The sequence below is a fragment of the Mobula birostris genome, chromosome 6 (genome assembly GCF_030028105.1).
Source record: "Mobula birostris isolate sMobBir1 chromosome 6, sMobBir1.hap1, whole genome shotgun sequence".
NCBI lineage: Eukaryota > Metazoa > Chordata > Chondrichthyes > Myliobatiformes > Myliobatidae > Mobula > Mobula birostris.
The window spans coordinates 12,985,537-13,004,333 of record NC_092375.1 but is presented as its reverse complement, the minus strand read 5'-3'; the positions used below and the strand labels follow the sequence as shown (position 1 = coordinate 13,004,333).

At 43.8% G+C, this 18,797-nt stretch overlaps 1 protein-coding gene across 1 annotated transcript in view; it reads left to right on the top strand.

Moving 5' to 3' along the window:
• Nucleotides 1–18,797, top strand: part of LOC140199703 (neural cell adhesion molecule 2-like) — a 431,176-nt gene that overhangs the window by 91,999 nt on the left and 320,380 nt on the right. The window contains exon 6 of the mRNA XM_072262182.1: nt 12,094–12,211. Coding sequence (XP_072118283.1) covers nt 12,094–12,211 — 118 coding nt within the window. The remainder of the gene's footprint in view (nt 1–12,093; nt 12,212–18,797) is intronic.

Sequence of the window (18,797 nt, the reverse complement as noted above, 5' to 3'; positions counted from 1 at the left end):
ATAAATCAGTCTTAACCCTTCCCTACTACATATCCCTTCATTTTTCTACCATCCACTTGCCCATCTACAAGGTTCTTAAATTCCCCTAATATCTGTCTCTATAGCCGCACCTGGCAGGGCTCTCCCATCAGTGCTGCCCTCCAGTGTTTGATCAGTGGAATGGCAGGCTGGATTGCAGTTCCCGGAACTGTACCATTGATCTGTAGGACATGTCGCTCAGGGTCTTAGGATATATATGTGCGTGTTTTTTTTTTGCGTGATTTTTTTTTTTTGCTAGCTATTTTGAACAAGGTGTTTTGCACCTTGGCTCCAGAGGAAAGCAGTTTTGTTCAGCTGTATTCATATATGGTTGAATGAGAAATTTGATTTGATTTGATTTCATGCACCCACTGCTTCGTGTTAAAAAAATAAATACCCCTGACATCCCCTGCATATATTTTCCCCCAATTATCTTAAAGTTATATCGTGTCGTACTAGCCATTTCTGCCCTGGGCGAAAGGCACTGCTGTCCACTTAATGAATGTCTCTTCTTATCTTGTGTGTCTCTATCATGTCAACTCTTGTTCACCTTCGCTCCAAAGAGGATAGCCCAGACTTGCTCAGCTATCCTCATAATACATGCTCTCTAGTCCAGGCAACATCCTGGTAAATCTCTTCTGCACCCTCTCTAAAGCATTCCCATAATGAGGTGACCATAATTGAATTCAGTATTCCAACTGTACTTGTTTTATGTCTTCCCCGTTTATTCTCAGCCTGCAGATAGGATTCCCCTTCTTTTTGGATATCACCATACATTTTGTCTTTTTGCAATTGATAGATAGACCCACTTTCTTCAACAATTATATCAATTAATTTTTGTAGTTCTTCCTCCGTACTTGCAATTAACACGGTGTCATCTGCATATTTGAAATTATTGATGTTTTCACCGCCAACTTTGATTCCAAAAGTACAGAACTTTTGCTACTTAGGAAGCTGGGTGACATCAGATGGCAGGTGCGACATGAACATCAAAAGAAGAATAGGGATGGCAAAAGACACCTTTACGAGAATGAAGAGTATACTGACCAATACTAAACTAGGCATGACAACCGGCCTCAGAGTACTGAAATGTTACGTTTATCCAGTTATGTTATATGGCTCAGAATGTTGGACAATATCCAGTAACATGAGGAAACGAATTGAAGCAGCAGAGATGTGGTTTTTGAGGAGGATGCAAAGAATATCATGGACGAAACAAATATCTAACGAGGATGTCAAGAACAGAGCAAGCACAAAAAGAGAAATAATGTATGAGATCATGAAAAGGCAACGTAACTTCATTGGACATGTGGTTAGGAAAGAGAAGTTAGAATGCACGGTAATTATGGGAAAGATTGAAGGGAAGAAAGCAAGAGGAAGACAAAGACAAATGATGATGGAGACAGCAGCCAGAGAACTAGAAATGAGTACCAATGAATTGATCCACTTGACCTAAAACAGGAGTGTGTGTGGGCCATGGCAGTCAAAGCTCAAACTGGGCATGGCACCTGATGATGATGATGATTCCAACTGTGGACTACACTAATTACCTATTTTGCGCTATTTATTTATTTTTTTGTAACTTGTAATAATTTTTATGTCTTGCACTGTACTGTTGCCACAAAATATCAAATTTCACAATATACACTCAGTGGCTACTTTATTAGATACAGGAGACACCTAATGACTGTATGCCCATGGTTATCTGCTGCTGTAGCCCATTCACTTCAATATCCAATATGTTATGTGCTCGGAGATGCTCTTCTGCACACCACTGTTGTAATACATGGTTATTTGAGTTACTGTCACCTTACTGTCAGCTTGAACCAATCTCCTCTGACTTCTGTCATTAACAAGGCAGATTAACCCACAGAACTGCCAGTTATTAGGTGTTTATAGTTTTTCCCACCACTCTCTGTAAATTCTGAATGTTGTGTGTGTAATTCCGAGGAGATAAGCAGTTTCTGAGATACTCAAACAACCCCATCTAGTGCCAACTAACCAGATAATTTGTTTCAGTAATATCTTTGATACAGTGCCCTGGGGTCTGTTTACCATAAGACTATAAAACATAGCAGCAGAATGAGGCTATTTGGCCCATTGAGTTTGCTCCATTATTCTATCATGGCTGATCCATTTTCCCCCTCAATCCTATTCTTTTGCCCTTTACCTGTAGCCTTTGACACTGTTATTAATCAAGAACCTGTCAACCTCTGCTTACCTCCTTGTTGAGACTCCAAAAGACCATAAGATGTAGGAGCAGAATTAGGCCATTTGGCCGCTCAAGTCTGCTCCAGCATTTCATCTGGCTGATCTATTTCCCTCTCAGCCCCAATCTCCTGCCTTCTCCCTGTATCCCTTCATACCCTGACTAATTAAGAATCTATCAACCTCTGCCTTAAATATACCCAATAACTTGACCACCACAACTGCCTGTAACTATGAATTCCAATGTAGCTACGAGGTTTCAATGAGATCCCCCCTCATTCTTCTGAACTCCAGTGAGTACAAGCCCAGAGACATCAAACACTCCTCATAATTCTTCCTCAAACACGAGGAAATCTGCAGATGCTGGAATTTCAAGCAACACACATAAAAGTTGCTGGTGAACGCAGCAGGCCAGGTAGAATCTCTAGGAAGAGGTACAGTCGACGTTACGGGCTAAACGTTGACTGTACCAAATTCCTCCTCATCTCGATTCTGAAGGGATATCCTTCTATTATGAGGCTGTGCCCTCTGGTTCTAGATTCCCCCACAATAGGAAACATCCTCTCCATGTCCACTCTATATAGCCTTCAGTAGATTTCAATGAGATACCGCCCCCCCCCCCATTGTTTTAACCTCCAATGAGGACAGGTCCGGAGCTTTCAAATGTTCCTATTTCATTTTTGTCCTAGAGCTTGCATCAGGACTAGATCTGGTAGGGAGACAGTCCAGGGGAGGGGCAGAAGCTGACTTGTGATAGGTGGAGCCAGGTGAGGAGTTGATGGGTAGGTGGAGAAGGAGTGTAGTTGGGAGACAATGGTTGGTGGTTGATGGTTAGAGGCAGATCTGTTTCTGCTCTAGGATGCGGCAGTTGCAGTCTCTAGTCTCCAACAACAGGCTGGTCTTGTTAGCGATGTCTGCACCAAGCAAAGTAATCAAAAGCATATTATTTAATGCCAATATCTTTGAACAGTAACTGGGGTTATAAAGACAAACTTTCAGAGTTCCAAGCAGCAATGATTTGGAAAAGCCCTGTGAAATTAAGCTTAAATCTTGAGGTAAGTTTATCGCAATTGTCATGTGTGGTTATCTTGCTGGGTAACTGGGGATGATAAGAACAGAACACACAAAAAAAATGCTGGAGGAACTCAGTAGGTCAGGCAGCATCTACGGAGAGGAATAAAGAATCAATATTTCTGGCTGAAACATTTCCCCTTCTTTTCTAGTCCCGATTAAGGACCTCAGCCCTAAATGTTGACCATTCGTTCCACTCCGCATCTGCTACCTGGCCTACTGAGTTCCTCCTCAATTTTGTAGGTGTTACTTTTCATCAGTTGATTTATTTTTCTCGCGTATTTCAGTATGGAACCATATGTGTTGTTCTGGATTTGAAGCATCTGCAAAACCTCTTGTGTTCAAGATAAGAGCAATCTTTGTTCTCTCTGAATCCTTGCATTCATCTTTGAAAAAGAGGTCCATTACAGTATGTACGAACTAGAACTCCGAAGGCAAGAGGAGCTCAGCGAGAGTGTGAATCTATCTGATGATTTTTCACAGACTGCCATTGGAATTTACGGAAATGTTGTTGCTGTCCAGTGAGTGGTTTCTCATATTACACAGTATTTAAAGGGGTGACAGTCTAAAGCAGCAATTGCTGTTCACAACCAATGTTACATTTAATACATGGCATCCCCTCTTTCAAAAGAAAATCATATTTCTTATCTAACACATTTCTGAATTTCACAAGTTTAATTGGCTCTCGACAGACTCCTTGATCTATACCACAGTGCTGGTCTCACTTGACTTCACTGGAGTATTAACCCTGTCTAATTTAGCAGTTCCTGATGTCCCATTATGAATCTTCACTGAAATATCACACTTTGATATTCCCCTTGAACAATAGGTAGATCTACTTCAGAAGAAACATATAGAAACATAGAAAACCTACAGCACAATACAGGCCCTTCAGCCCACAATGCTGTGCCGAACATGTACTTACTTTAGAAATTACCTCTGGTTATCCATAGCCCTCTATTTTTCTAAGCTCCATGTACCTATCCAGCAGTCTCTTAAAAGACCCTGTCGTATCTGCCTCCACCAGCATCACCGGCAGCCCATTCCACGCACTCACCACTCTGAGTAAAAAACTTACCCCTGACATCTCCTCTGTACCTACTTCCAGGCACCTTAAAACTGTGCCCTCTCGTGTTAGCCATTTCAGCCCTGGGAAAAAGCCTCTGACTATCCACACGATCAATGCCTCTCATCATCTTATACACCTCTATCAGGTCACCTCTCAACCTCCGCCACTCCAAGGAGAAAAGACCGAGTTCACTCAACCTATTCTTATAAGGCATGCTCCCCAATCCAGGCAACATCCTTGTAAATATCTTCTGCACCCTTTCTATGGCTTCCACATTCTTCCTGTAGTGAGGTGACCAGAACTGAGCACAGTACTCCAAGCGGGGTCTGACCAGGGTCCTATATAGCTGCAACATTACCTCTCAGCTCTTAAACTCAAGCCCACGGTTGATGACCGATACACCATATGCCTTCTTAACCACAGAGTCAACCTGCGCTGCAGCTTTGAGTGTCCTATGGCCTCGGACCCCAAGATCCCTCTGATCCTCCACATTGCCAAGAGTCTTACCATTAATACTATATTCTGCCATCATATTTGACTTATGAAATGAACCAATTCACACTTATCTGGGTTGAACTCCATCTGCCACTTCTCAGCCCAGTTTTGCATCCTATCGATGTCCCGCTGTAAACTCTGACAGCCCTCCACACGATCCACAATACCCTCAACCTTTGTGTCATCAGCAAATTTACTAACCCATCCCTCCACTTCCTCATCCAGGTCATTTATAAAAATCATGAAGAGTAGGGGTCACAGAACAGATCCCTGAGGCACACCACTAGTCACTGACCTCCATGCAGAATATGACCCGTCTACAAACACTCTTTGCCTTCTGTGGGCAAGCCAGTTCTGGATCCACAAAGCAATGTCCCCTTGGATCCCATGCCTCCTTACTTTCTCAATAAGCCTTGCATGGGGTACCTTATCAAATGCCTTGCTAAAATCCATATACACTACATCTACTACTCTACCTTCATCAATGTGTTTAGTCACATCCTCAAGAAATTCAATCAGGCTCATAAGGCATGACCTGCCTTTGACAAAGCCGTGCTGACTATTCCTAATCATATTATGCCTCTTCAAATGTTCATAAATCCTGCCTCTCAGAACCTTTTCCATCAACTTACCAACCACTGAAGTAAGACTCACTGGTCTATATTTTCCTAGGTGAACTCTATGCCCTTTCTTGAATAATAGAACAACATCCGCAACCCTCCAATCCTCCAAAATCTCTCCCGTCCCCATTGATGATGCAAAGATCATTGCCAGAGGCTCAGCAATCTCCTCCCTTGCCTCCCACAGTAGGCTGGGATATATCTCATCTGGTCCCGGAGACTTATCCAACTTGATGCTTTCCAAAAGAGTACTTCAGATTTGCAGTTTATTCTTTGCGTGATTGCTACCCAGGTTTAGGTGGTCAGACTCAGATTTATTATTGCTAATATACAGTCAATGGCCATTAGATACTTGTCACCTTGTCGTGGTGGAGAAGCTTGTGTGGTCCCGTGATCCCGAGAGCGATGCCGTCTGGAGCTATGCTCCTGGTAGGGTCACTCATGGCGGTAAGGTCGAGGGTGAGGTCCCTGACAAAGAACAGTCCAACCAAGACCTCAGCGGTGGAACAGGTGGACGAGGTTACTTCGAACTCAATGGCTGTGAAGGCGGATGAAGGCTGCAACAAATCCATTAGCTCCAATCATCGTGGTTTCCATGCCATTGGAATCAGTTGGTTGATTTGTGAAGTATCATGTGCTTCTTGGAGTGCAACATCAAGTACACGTTAAACAAATACACGCACAGGTGTCTTTGCTCTGTGGGCCTCTTCTTCAGAACGAAGACCATCATCCTCAACCTCGAGGGATAGCCACAATGACAACATCTGTTCATCTCCTCACTAATGCAAATACCTAATCAGCCAATCATGTGGCAGCAGCTCAATGCATAAAAGCATGCATACATGGTCAAGAGATTCAGTTGTTTTTCAAACCAATCATCAGAATGGGGAAGAAATGTGATCTCAGTGACTTTGACTGTGAAATGATTGTTGTTGCCAGGCAGGATCGTTTGAGTAAAACAGAAACTGCTGATCTTCTGGGATTTTCTCTAGTGATTACAGTGAATAATGTGGAATGCTAAGACAAATCCAGTGAGTGGAAGATCTGTGGTGAAAATGCCTTTTAATGAGAGTTGAGAGTTCAAAGGAGAATGACTAGACTGGTTCAAGCTGACTGGAAGGCAATTGTGAATCCTGCCGCTCACAGGATTTTTTGCACCATTCTCTATAAATTTTAGAGACCATTGTGCATGAAAGTCTTGGGAGATCAGCAATTTCTGAGATACTCAAACCACCCTGTCTGGCACCGGCAATCATTCCTTGATCGAAGTCACATAGATCACGTTTCTTCTCCATTCTGATACTTTGTCTAAAGAACAACTGACCCCCTTGACCATGTCTGCATGCTTTTATACATTGAGTTGCTGCCATGTGATTGGCTGATTAGATATTTGCAATAATGAGCAGGTGTACAAGTGTATCTAATTAAGTGGCCACTGGGTGTATCTTTCAATGTAACTTCAACAACTATATTCACCATCATTACTGGAACCCAACAAAGCATGAATAAGAGTTTGTATTTTTTCGTGTGGCTAAAACTTTCACTCCAATATTCATTTTAGTAGCTGTTAGAGTCCAAGATAGTAATGGAAAAGGAAGTTCATTCTATGTTTCATATCCGTGTAGACTACAAGTTGAAAAGTGTGCTTATTTATCCACTAACAGCCTCAGTAATGTTTGTCTACCACAATGTGTAAATCATTCTTCTGCATATTAATTTAGCCTGGGTTTGGGAGAAATGTGAAAGTTTAATGGGACAGCTGTTGAATTAGTGAACCAACGGTCCAGAGCCCTGAACTAAATCTGGAAACTGAGTTTAAATCCCGTTGCAGATTATGTCATTCAGCCTGTAAAGAAAAGGTTTACCAGCCTCAGTTATAGCATGCAGAAAATGAATGAACCCCTAAATAGACCAGCCATCTAGTCCAGGGTTGAAGGCCAGATACCTGCGAGTCCAGGACCTCAAACTGGAGGTTGTCTGTTCCGGGGTTGCTGGCCTGTCTGTGTGTGCATACAGTGGGGGGCGGGGGGGGGAGGAGAAAGGATTTGTTTTGCTGTTGTTGCTTGTTGTGTGTTGGCTGTGAGTTGTTCTGATGAACAATGTGGGCATGCTATGTTGGCATTGGATTGTGTGGCAACACTTGCGGGCTGCCCTCGGCACATATGCAGAATGTGTTGGTTGTTAAATGCAAATAACACATTTCACTCTACTTAATTATTTATTGTTATTATTTTGTTTTTTCTTTTTGTGTTTTCACAATTTGATATCTTTTTGTACATCAGTTTTTGTTCATCTTTGTGTGTGGTTTTTCATTGATTCTATCGTGTTTCTTTTTATTTACTGTCAATGCCCACAGGAAAATTAACCTGAGTGTAGTATATGGTGATGTATATGTACTTTGATAATGTATTTACTTGGAACATTAAACTTTAAATAATTCTAATCTATCAAGCCAAGGAGCAGGAGAGATAGAAACCTGTGGTCCCACACCACCAGGTCAGGTACAACTACTTCCCATCAACTATTCGGTTCTTGAACTGACTTGCACAACCTTAATCATTGCAGTTTAGCAAAACCATGACAATTTAGGTGGGCTGTTTGTGCTATTCTCTTGAAAGTCGACTCATTACTTTTATCATCATTCATAATTTGATATGACCACTTTGCACCACACTGGACTGTGACTCCCTCTTCCCCCACCTCACAGGATTGGGAAAAGCTGCAGAAAGTTGTAAATTCAGCCAGCTCCATCTTGAGCAGTAAACCTTTCCAGCGTACCCTCCTCAGCAGCCAGGACGTCTTCAAGGAGCGATGCCTCAAAAAGGGGGCATCCATTATTAAGGACCTGCATCACCCAGGACATGCCCTCTTCACATTGCTACCTATAGGAAGGAGGTACAGGAGCCTAAAGGCACACACTCAGTGTTTCAGGAACAGCTTCCTCCCCACTGCCATCAGATTTCTGTATGGACATTGAACCCATGAAAGCTACCTCACTACTTTTTTGCATTACTTATTTAATTTACCTTTATATATATACTTCTTACTGTAATTTAGTTTTTTTATTGTTTATTGCAATGTATTAATGCCGCATAACAACAAATTCCATGACATATGCCGGTGATATTAAACCTGATTCTGATTGCTTTATATTATTCTTGTGTATGTTGTGTATCTGATGCTACGTGTTTTGTGATGCTGTTAACAATAAGGTTTTCATTCCAACTTAGAATCAAGCAACATCCACGGAGGGAAAAGGTTGTAAGACTATAAGATACAGGAGCAGAATTCTGCCATTTGGCCCATTAAGTTTGGTACACCATTCATAAATGGCTGACTGTGTTTTCTACCCCACTCTCTTACCTTCACCCTTTACCAATGGAGGAACAGTGGGATCTTGGTGTCCACGTCCATAAATCTGTCAAAGTAGCCACACAAGTTTATAGGGTGCTTGAGAAGATGTATGGTGTGTTGACCTTCATTAATCCGGTGGTGGGGGAGGGGATTGAATCATATGACAGTAAACTCAACTTCACTCTGGCCCAGAAGTAGGCCATTCAGCCCAATGAATCTTTTCTGGCCATGCCAATAGCTACAGGAGAGGATTTGAGTTGTTCAGCCTTTGCTGTCACTGAGGAGTGGAGCAGACCTGAAGGGCTCAGGACTGGTCCTATTTTCTGCCTTTCTCTGTCCTTGCACTCCAGAAATCTGTTGAAATGAATCAATTAACCAGGGCTCCTGCAGGCTTCTACAAAATCCTCATTATTCATGTTACAGGCATTTTGTTCACCTGTCTGTCTTCTCTGGTTATCTAAATTTCATACATCAGCAGCTACACATATAAAATTGATATATGTTCCCTGTGGGTTCAAGCTATTTGCTATTCAAAGACTAATGATATACATAATGTTTTCAGATGATTTTTCTTTAATTTTATAAGCAACCTACAACCATCTCCTTTCCAGCTCCAAATTGGTCAATTTTGACCACTTACAGAGAGTGTTCCCTATACTGTAGTTCTATTGGCTCTGCATCTCTGATTGTAAATAGAAATATGGATATCTTCAAGGACTGATGGTTCAGAAAGGTGGCATCCATCATTAAGGACCCCCATCACCCAGGTCATGCCTTGTTCTCATTGCTACCATCAGGAAGGAGGTACAGGAACCTGAAAGCACACACTCAATGAGACAGCAAATTCCACAGATTCACCACCCTCTATCTAAAGAAATTCCTCTTCATCTCTGTTCTAAAGGGGATATCCCTTTATTAGCTTCAGATTCCAGCTTCTGCAGTTTCTTGTACCTTACCTGACTTTATCTTGTATAAACCCACTATGATAGTGTACAACTCCATCAATTATCTCTCATTGTACACGTTGGAAGTGTAATGGATGGGGTAGATGGCAGGGAACTTTTACCCTGAGCAGAGGCACCTGAAGGCAAAAGTCACAGATTGAATGTAAGAGGTAGGAGGTTTCAAGGGGATCTATCCTTGCACTCAGGTGCTGGTGGCAACACAGAAAACACTGCCTTCTTCTGCCAGTAAAGTTGCAGTAATTCAAACTCCACTGCTCATGCCCAGAACATACGTACAAATGTATGTTTTTGAGTAATAGTAGGCCACTCTGCCCCTCAAACCTGCTTCACCAATTAACTGATCCAGTTGACACAACAACTCCACTTTCCCACCTACCATGATAATCCTTCAACCTCTTGATTATCTCCCTCAGCCTTAGAAATATTCAAACATTTTAATTCTACTCCCCTTTGGGGAAAAAAAATGTTTCACTCTTCTCTGCCTTAAGTGGGCATCCGTTAGTCTTGCGAGACCATGGATCTGCGCCTGGAAAGTCTTCACTCTCCAGGGCACAGACCTGGGCAAGGTTGTATGGAAGACCGGCAGTTGCCCATGCAGCAAGTCTCCCCTCTCCACGATACCAATGTTGTCCAAGGGAAGGGCATTAGGACCCATACAGCTTGGCACCACACAGAGCACATGTGATTAAGTGCCTTGCTCAAGGACACAACAAGCTGCCTCAGCTGGGGCTCGAACTCACGACCTTCTGGTCGCTAGTCCAATGCCTTAACCACTTGGCCACATGCCCACACTAAGTGGAAAAGCCCTACATTTGAAAGCAGTAACCTGAGTCACAAGTACCTATAATTCCTGTGGTCACAGATCTACTCTAGCTCCTGGTTAAGCAACTCATCTGTTTTAAAGCTCTCATCCCTGGAATCACTCCATAGCTCCACCCTTCCCTGTCAGTGTGTCCTCCCCTCACTCCATGCATCCCTGCATCCCTCCATCCCTCCATCCCTCCATCCCTCCAATCTTGGCCTCCTAGAGTTCAGAAGAATGAAGGGGAATCTCATTGAAACCTATCAAATATTGAAAGGCCTAGATAGATTGGACGTGAAGAGAATGATTCATATGGTGGGGGAGTCTAGGACAAGAGGGCACAGCCTCAGAATAGAGGGATATGCATTTAGATCAGAGGTGAGAAGGAATTTCTTCAGCCAGAGGGTGGTGAATCTGAAGTATTCATCACCACAAATGGCTGTGGAAGCCAAGTCATTGGGTTTAAAGTGGAGGCTAATAGTAAGGGCATCAAAGGTTACAGGGGAAAAGGCAGGACAGTGGGGTTGAGAGGGCTAATAAGTCAGCCATGATGGACTGGCAGAGCAGACCCAGTGGGTTTAGTGGCCCAGTTCTGCTGCTATGTCTTATGTTTTTATGGAGAGAATGCTTTATTGGGTGCATTGATGAAAATTAGTAAGAGTCAACAGGGACATGCTGAATTTGTTTAGCCTCCTGAGGAAGTAGAGACATTGGTGACCTTTCTTGCCCTTGACAGCAACATAGTTGGATCAGAATAGGCTATAGGTGATGTTCACACCATTTCCCCCACCCACATACTCCAAAAGTCTCTTTTAACCTCAAAAGTACCAGCTTCAAAAGTACAGGATTACCATATGAGGAGCTCTGGGCCTGTACTCACTGGAGTTTAGAAGAATGAGGTGGGGCGGGGGGATCTCATTGAAACCTATCAAGTATTGAAAGGCCGAGATGGAGTGAATGTTTTCTATAGTGGGAGAGTCTAGGACCAAAGGGTGCAGCCTCGGATGACAAGGACATCCCCTTGGAACAGACGTGAGGAGGAATTTCTTTAGCCAAAGGGTGGTGAATCTTTGGAATTCTCTGCCACAGATGGCTGTGGTGGCCAAGTCACTGGGTATGTTTAAAATGGAGGTTGATAGGTTCTTGACTAATAGGGGTGTCACAGGCTATGGGGAGAAGGCAGTAGAATGGAGTTGAGAGGGAAAATAAATCGGCCATAATGAAATGGTGAAGCAGACTTGATGGACGGAAAGGCCTAATTCTGCTCCTTTTTTTTATGGTCTCATGGAAATCGGAGCACCTGAGGGGAAATAAGTGCTCAAAAGTAAAGGTGAAAATTGAACCCAGATCTCTGACATACCAGGCAACAGCACTACTTGCTGTTCTACTCTGCTACTAAAGTTCTTGTTCATCTAGTGACGGTTATTATGATCTTCATATGTTCCTGTGCTTATGTGCTCTTTTGTCTCTTTTTCCTTCCATCTACTATAGTTCCTCCCACAATCCATGTTCCTGTGCGGTCAGCAAATGCAACAGCAGATCAACGGGAATCTGTAGCACTGATGTGTACCGCAACTGGATCTCCAGAACCCAACATTACCTGGTACAGGTAAGACCAGAGAATTGCAAGAATGGAAGTTTTATCTGGAAACTACTTAAAACAAAACCAGGACACTATTCCGAAAGGCTTTGAGGGAGTATTGATTTGCAACTCAGCCAGTGAGTTGGACATCAAACTTAAGGAAGGAGTTAAGAGGGCAAAGAAGTTCAAAGTAAATTTATTATCAAAGTATTTTCACTCAGTGGCCACTTTATTAGGTACCACCTGAGGTCTTCTGCTGCAGTACTCAGCCACTTCAAGGTTTGACATGTTGTGCATTCAGAGATGCTCTTCTGTTGTAACGTTTGGTTATTTGAGTTACTCTCACCTTCCTGTCAGCTTGAACCACTCTCCTCTGATCTCTCTCATTAACAAGGTGTTTTCACCCACAGAACTGTCCCTCTCTGGATTTTTTTTTGTATTTCACACCATTCTCTGTAAACCCCAGAAACTGTTGTGTGTGAAAATCTCAGGAGATCAGCAGTTTCCTGAGATACTCAAACCACCCTCTGTGGCACCAACAATCATTCCACAGTCAAAGTCACTTGGATCACATTCCTTCCCCATTTTGATGTTTGATCTGAACAACAACTGAACCTCTTGACCATGTTTTTACGCATTGAGTTGCTGCCACATGGCTCTTTAGGTGTTTGCATTAACGAGCAGGTGTAGGGCATGAAGTGGCCACGGAGTATATATGTTTCCATATACTGGACTGAGACTAATTCCCTTGCAGACATTTACAGGAAAAAAAATACAAAAGAATTTTACCAAAAAAAATACATAAACAAAGAGTGACAAACAACTAATGTGCAAATGAAGATAAACTGTTCAAATAAAATTAATACTGAGATTGAGAGCTGTAAAGAGTCCTTGAAAGTGAGTCTGTAGGTTGTATACTCAATCCAGAGCAGCAGCTTGATGGTTAGATAGATAGGTAGATAGATAGATAGACGTACTTTATTGATCCCGAGGGAAATTGGGTTTCGTTACAGATGCACCAACCAAGAATAAAGTATAAATATAGCAATATAAAACCATAAATAATTAAATAATAATGTGTAAATTATGCCAGGTGGAAATAAGTCCAGGACCAGCCTATTGGCTCAGGATGTCTGACCCTCCAAGGGAGGAGTTGTAAAGTTTGATGGCCACAGGCAGGAATGACTTCCTATGACGCTCTGTGCTGCATCTCAGTGGAATGAGTCTCTGGCTGAATGTACTCCTGTGCCCAACCAGTACATTATATAGTGGATGGCATACATTGTCCAAGATGGCATGCAACTTGGATAGCAATCTCTTTTCAGACACCACCGTCAGAGAGTCCAGTTCCATCCCCACAACATCACTGGCTTTACGAATGAGTTTGTTGATTCTGTTGGTGTCTGCTACCCTCAGCCTGCTGCCCCAGCACACAACAGCAAACATGATCGCACTGGCCACCACAGACTCGTAGGACATCCTCAGCATCGTTCGACAGATGTTATAGGGACCTCAGTCTCCTCAGGGAATAGAGACGGCTCTGACTCTTCTTGTAGACAGCCTCTTGTAGACAGTTGGAGGGTAATAAAGGCTCCTGAACCTAGTGGTATAGGACCCAAGGCCTCTCTAATTCCTGCCCGATGGTAGTCATGAGACGAGGGCCTGGATGGAGAGCAGAATCATGGAGAATCTCAAAATCTTTTACACAAAATAATCTGCAGATGCTGAGGTCAAAGCAACTCACAACACGCTGGAGGAACTCAGCACGTCGGGCAGCATCCGTGGAAAAGATCGGTCGACGTTTCGGGCCGAAACCTGACGAAGGGTTCCGGCCCAAAACGTCGACCGATCTTTCCCACGAATGCTGCCCGACCTGCTGAGTTCCTCCAGCGTGTTGTGAGTGTTGCTCAAAATCTTTTATATTGGAAAAGGGAGTAGCTAGGAAACAGTAGGTCCCCTTGGGGACTGAAAGGGAAATCTATGTGATATGAGTGGGATCAAAATGAATATTTCTCATTAGTATTCATCATGGAGAAGAATGTGGAGGATGGAGTGTTCTAGGAAAGGAGGTGCTGATATTCTACAACGTTTATTTTCATTTATTGAGATATTGTACGGAATGGGTCCTTCCAGACCTTCAAGCCACACCATCCAGCAATCCCCCAATTTAATCCTAGCCTAATTACAGGACAATTTACAATGACCAATCGGTACATCATTGGACTTTGGAAGAAATCCGGAGCACCTGGAGGAAAACTACACGGTCACAAGGGTAACAGACAAGCTCTTCACGGGCAGCGGCAGAAATTGAACCCAGGTCGCTGGTACTGTAAAGCTTTGATAACCGCTACGCTACTGTGCCGCCCCAGTGGCTGTGTCAGGAAGGATTCAGTATTAAAGGTATCAGCCTACAGTACGGATATATCTCCAAGACCAGACAAGATCTATTCTAGGGTGCTATGGGAAGCAAGGGAGGAGATTGCTGAGGTCTGGCTACGGTAACGCTTTACAGCACCAGCGATCAGAGTTCACCTTCGGCCGCTGTCATAAAGAATTTTTCATTCTCCCTGTGCTCCCACTTCCTCCCATATTGCACAGGCATGGAGGATGGTAGGTGTGGGCATACTATATTGGTGCCAGAAGCATGAGGGCACTTGTGGTCTGCCCCCAGCACAGCCGTGTTGATCATTGACTTAAATTATGCATTTCACTGAATTTTTCTATGTTTCAATGTACATGTTTCAAATAAAGCTAATCTTTAATGGAGTCTTTTGCACCTTCATTAGCAACGGATGATGTACCAGAGGACTGGAGAATAGTTCATTTAATTCCTTTATGCAAAAAAAGGTTAGTAGGAGTAAGCCAAGAAACTACAGGTCGTGAGACTTACATCAGTAGTGGGGAAATCCATGGCATAAATTTATGTTCCCTTTGGATTTTGTCTCTACCACAAATGGTTGGGACATTTTTCATTGGAGAGTAGGAGACTGAGTGGGTGACCTTATAAAGCAGGGGTTCCCAACAGCAGCCCCCACCCTGCTCTCATGACTATACCCCTTCCCCACACAAAACCACCACGGTGGGCTTCACAGCTGAACAGATGAGAAGACAGCTGAAACGTCTCAACCCAAGCAAGGCTGCAGGACCGGATGGTGTCAGTACCAGGGTGCTCAAAGCCTGTGCCCCTCAGCTGTGTGGAGTACTTCGCCATGTCTTCAACCTGAGCCTGAGGCTCCGGTGGGTTCCTGTGCTGTGGAAGACATCCTGCCTCATCCCTGTGCCGAAGACGCCGCGCCCCAGTGGCCACAATGACTACAGACCGGTGGCATTGACCTCGCACATCATGAAGACCCTGGAGAGACTTGTTCTGGAGCTGCTTCAGCCTATGGTCAGGCCACACTTAGATCACCTGCAGTTCGCCTACCAGCCCCGACTAGGAGTTGAGGATGCCATCGTCTACCTGCTGAGCCGTGTCTATGCCCACCTGGACAAGCCAGCGAGCACTGTGAGGGTCATGTTTTTTGACTTCTCCAGTGTGTTCAACACCATCCGCCCTGCTCTGCTGGGGGAGAAGCTGACAGCGATGCAGGTGGATGCTTTCCTGGTGTCATGGATTCTTGATTATCTGACTGGCAGACCACAGTACGTGTGCTTGCAACACTGTGTGTCCGACAGAGTGATCAGCAGCACTGGGGCTCCACAGGGGACTTTCTTGTCTCCCTTTCTCTCCACTATTTATACCTCGGACTTCAACTACTGCACAGAGTCTTGTCATCTTCAGAAGTTTTCTGATGACTCTGCCATAGTTGGATGCATCAACAAGGGAGATGAGGCTGAGTACAGGACTATGGTAGGAAACTTTGTCACATGGTGTGAGCAGAATTATCTGCAGCTTAATGTGAAAAAGACTAAGGAGCTGGTGGTAGACCTGAGGAGAGCTAAGATACCGGCGACCCCTGTTTCCATCCAAGGGGTCAGTGTGGACATGGTGGAGGATTACAAATACCTGGGGATACGAATTGACAATAAACTGGACTGGTCAAAGAACACTGAGGCTGTCTACAAGAAGGGTCAGAGTCGTCTCTATTTCCTGAGGAGACTGAGGTCCTTTAACATCTGGTGGACGATGCTGAGGATGTTCTACGAGTCTGTGGTGGCCAGTGCTATCATGTTTGCTGTTGTGTGCTGGGGCAGACTGAGGGTAGCAGACACCAACAGAATCAACAAACTTATTCGTAAGGCCAGTGATGTTGTGGGGATGGAACTGGACTCTCTGACGATGATGTCTGAAAAGAGGATGCTGTCCAAGTTGCATGCCATCTTGGACAATGTCTCCCATCCACTACATAATGTACTGGTTGGGCACAGGAGTACACTCAGCCAGAGACTCATTCCACTGAGATGCAACACAGAGCGTCATAGGAAGTCACTCCTGCCTGTGGCCATCAAACTTTACAACTCCTCCCTTGAAGGGTCAGACACCCTGAGCCAATAGGCTGGTCCTGGACTTATTTCCATGCATAATTTACATATTACTATTTAACTATTTATGGTTTTATTACTATTTAATTATTTATGGCGCAACTGTAACGAAAACCAATTTCCCCCAGGATCAATGAAGTATGACTATGACTATGACTATCATTAATTAAGGGGTCTGTGGACTCCAGGTTGGGAACCCCTGTTCACGAGGTATATAAAATCATGAGGGCCATTATTAAGGTGGATGTTCACAGGCTGTTTCCCAGGACTGAGGATTCAAGAATTGAGGGCGTAGGTTTAAAATGAGAGCAGAGAGGTTTAATAGGAACCTGCGGGACAACCTTTTCACCCAGAGGCTGGTCAATGTATGGAATGAGCTATCAGAGGAAGTGGTTAAAGCAGGTACATTAACAACATTTAAAAGGTACTTGGAAAGGAAAGATTTAGTGCAGAATTTCCCAACCTGGAGTTCTGACTCCTAGGTTAATAGTAGGGATCCATGGATCCGTGGCATAAAAAGGGTTTATAACCCCTGATTTATAGGGATATAGGTCAAACGCAGGCAGATGGACCTAGCTCGGATGGGTATCCTGATCAGCATGCGCCAGCTGGGCTGAATGGCATCTTTTAGTGCTCTATGACTTAATGGCTCTAATCCTTTTTACCAATGACACAAAATTAATGCCACTTCCTTTGCTTTTATCTCCTCTGCCCATGGAAGCATGTCCTTCAAATTCACCCTTTGTAGGGCCCTCATAATTTTACTCACCTCAATTAAATCATCCCTCACCTTTGTTCTGTTCCAAAAGAAACATGCCCACTATCACATATTTCCTTTCAGCTACAGTTTGGCAACCTGAGTACATCTACCATCTACCATCTGCACAGTCCATAAACCCATGAACACTTCCTCCCTATTCCTAGCTTACTAATTTTTAAAGACCAGCCTTATTTGTCACAAATATACCGAAATATTGAAACATACAGTGATATACATCGTTACGTGTCACTGTCCAACACAGTCCGAGGACTGTGCTCACAGCTCACTAACCCTGACCAATGCTCTTGCTCCAAATTCCTTAAATTCTTATATCCTTATTTCTTCACCATCTCCAAGTCTGTCTCCCACCTGCCCCCAGTCATAGAGCATAGAACACTACAGAACAGAAAAGGGTCCTTCAGCTGACCTTGTCCATGCTAAACTATTATTCTGCCCAGTCCCATCGACCTGCACCCGAACGATAGCCCTCTGTACAATCCCCATCCATGTACTTATTCAAATTACTCTTAAATTTTGAAATCGAATATGCATCCACCACTTCTATTAGCAGCTCGTTCCACACTCTCATCACCTTCTGAGTGAACTCCAACTTAGGCCTGTACAACTTCAACATAATATTCCAACTCCTGTACTCAATACTTTGAATATAGTGAATCTTGAAAGATCATTACTAGAGGTCCTCCATTGGATCAGGGTCAACCTTAGCTATACACAAGCCAGGGCAGTACGATATGGAGAGCAAACTGTTGCCCATGCAGTAGGCTCCCCCTCTTCACACATCTGATGAGTCCAAAGGAACAGCAAAGACCGATACAGTTTGGTACCAGCAGTGTCGCAGGAGTTGCCAGTCAGCGTTGAACTGTTCTAGGGACTCCAGCTCTGGATTTTTCCTCAGCGCATAGCTGCAAGGCAGCTGAGGTTTGAGAGAGATTTTCTTCTCCTAGAAGAGCTGCCAGCCACAGCTGACAATTCCCGTCGGCCCAAATCAACTGGTTTTAAGGTGCAGTAACCCACCTTTACCCCTTCTCCTCTCAGTAGAAACACTTCCACCGGGCTTAGTAGCTAAGTCACGAGTGAAGCCAGGAGCTGGACTTGGTTGTCAGAGGCTATTTGAGACACATGTCATTGGGAGCATTTAATAGGTAGTGGGAGCTTATCCCCAGTACTCCCTTCCCGGCTATGACAACCTTAATGAATCAATCATTACTAATGCCTCTGCAATCTCTTCAGCTACTGCCTTTCAGAAACATGGGATGTAGTCCATCTGGTCCAGGTGACTTATCTACCTTCAGACCTTTCAGCTTCCCAAGCACCTCCTCCCTGGTAGTAACAACTATACACTCTACTGAC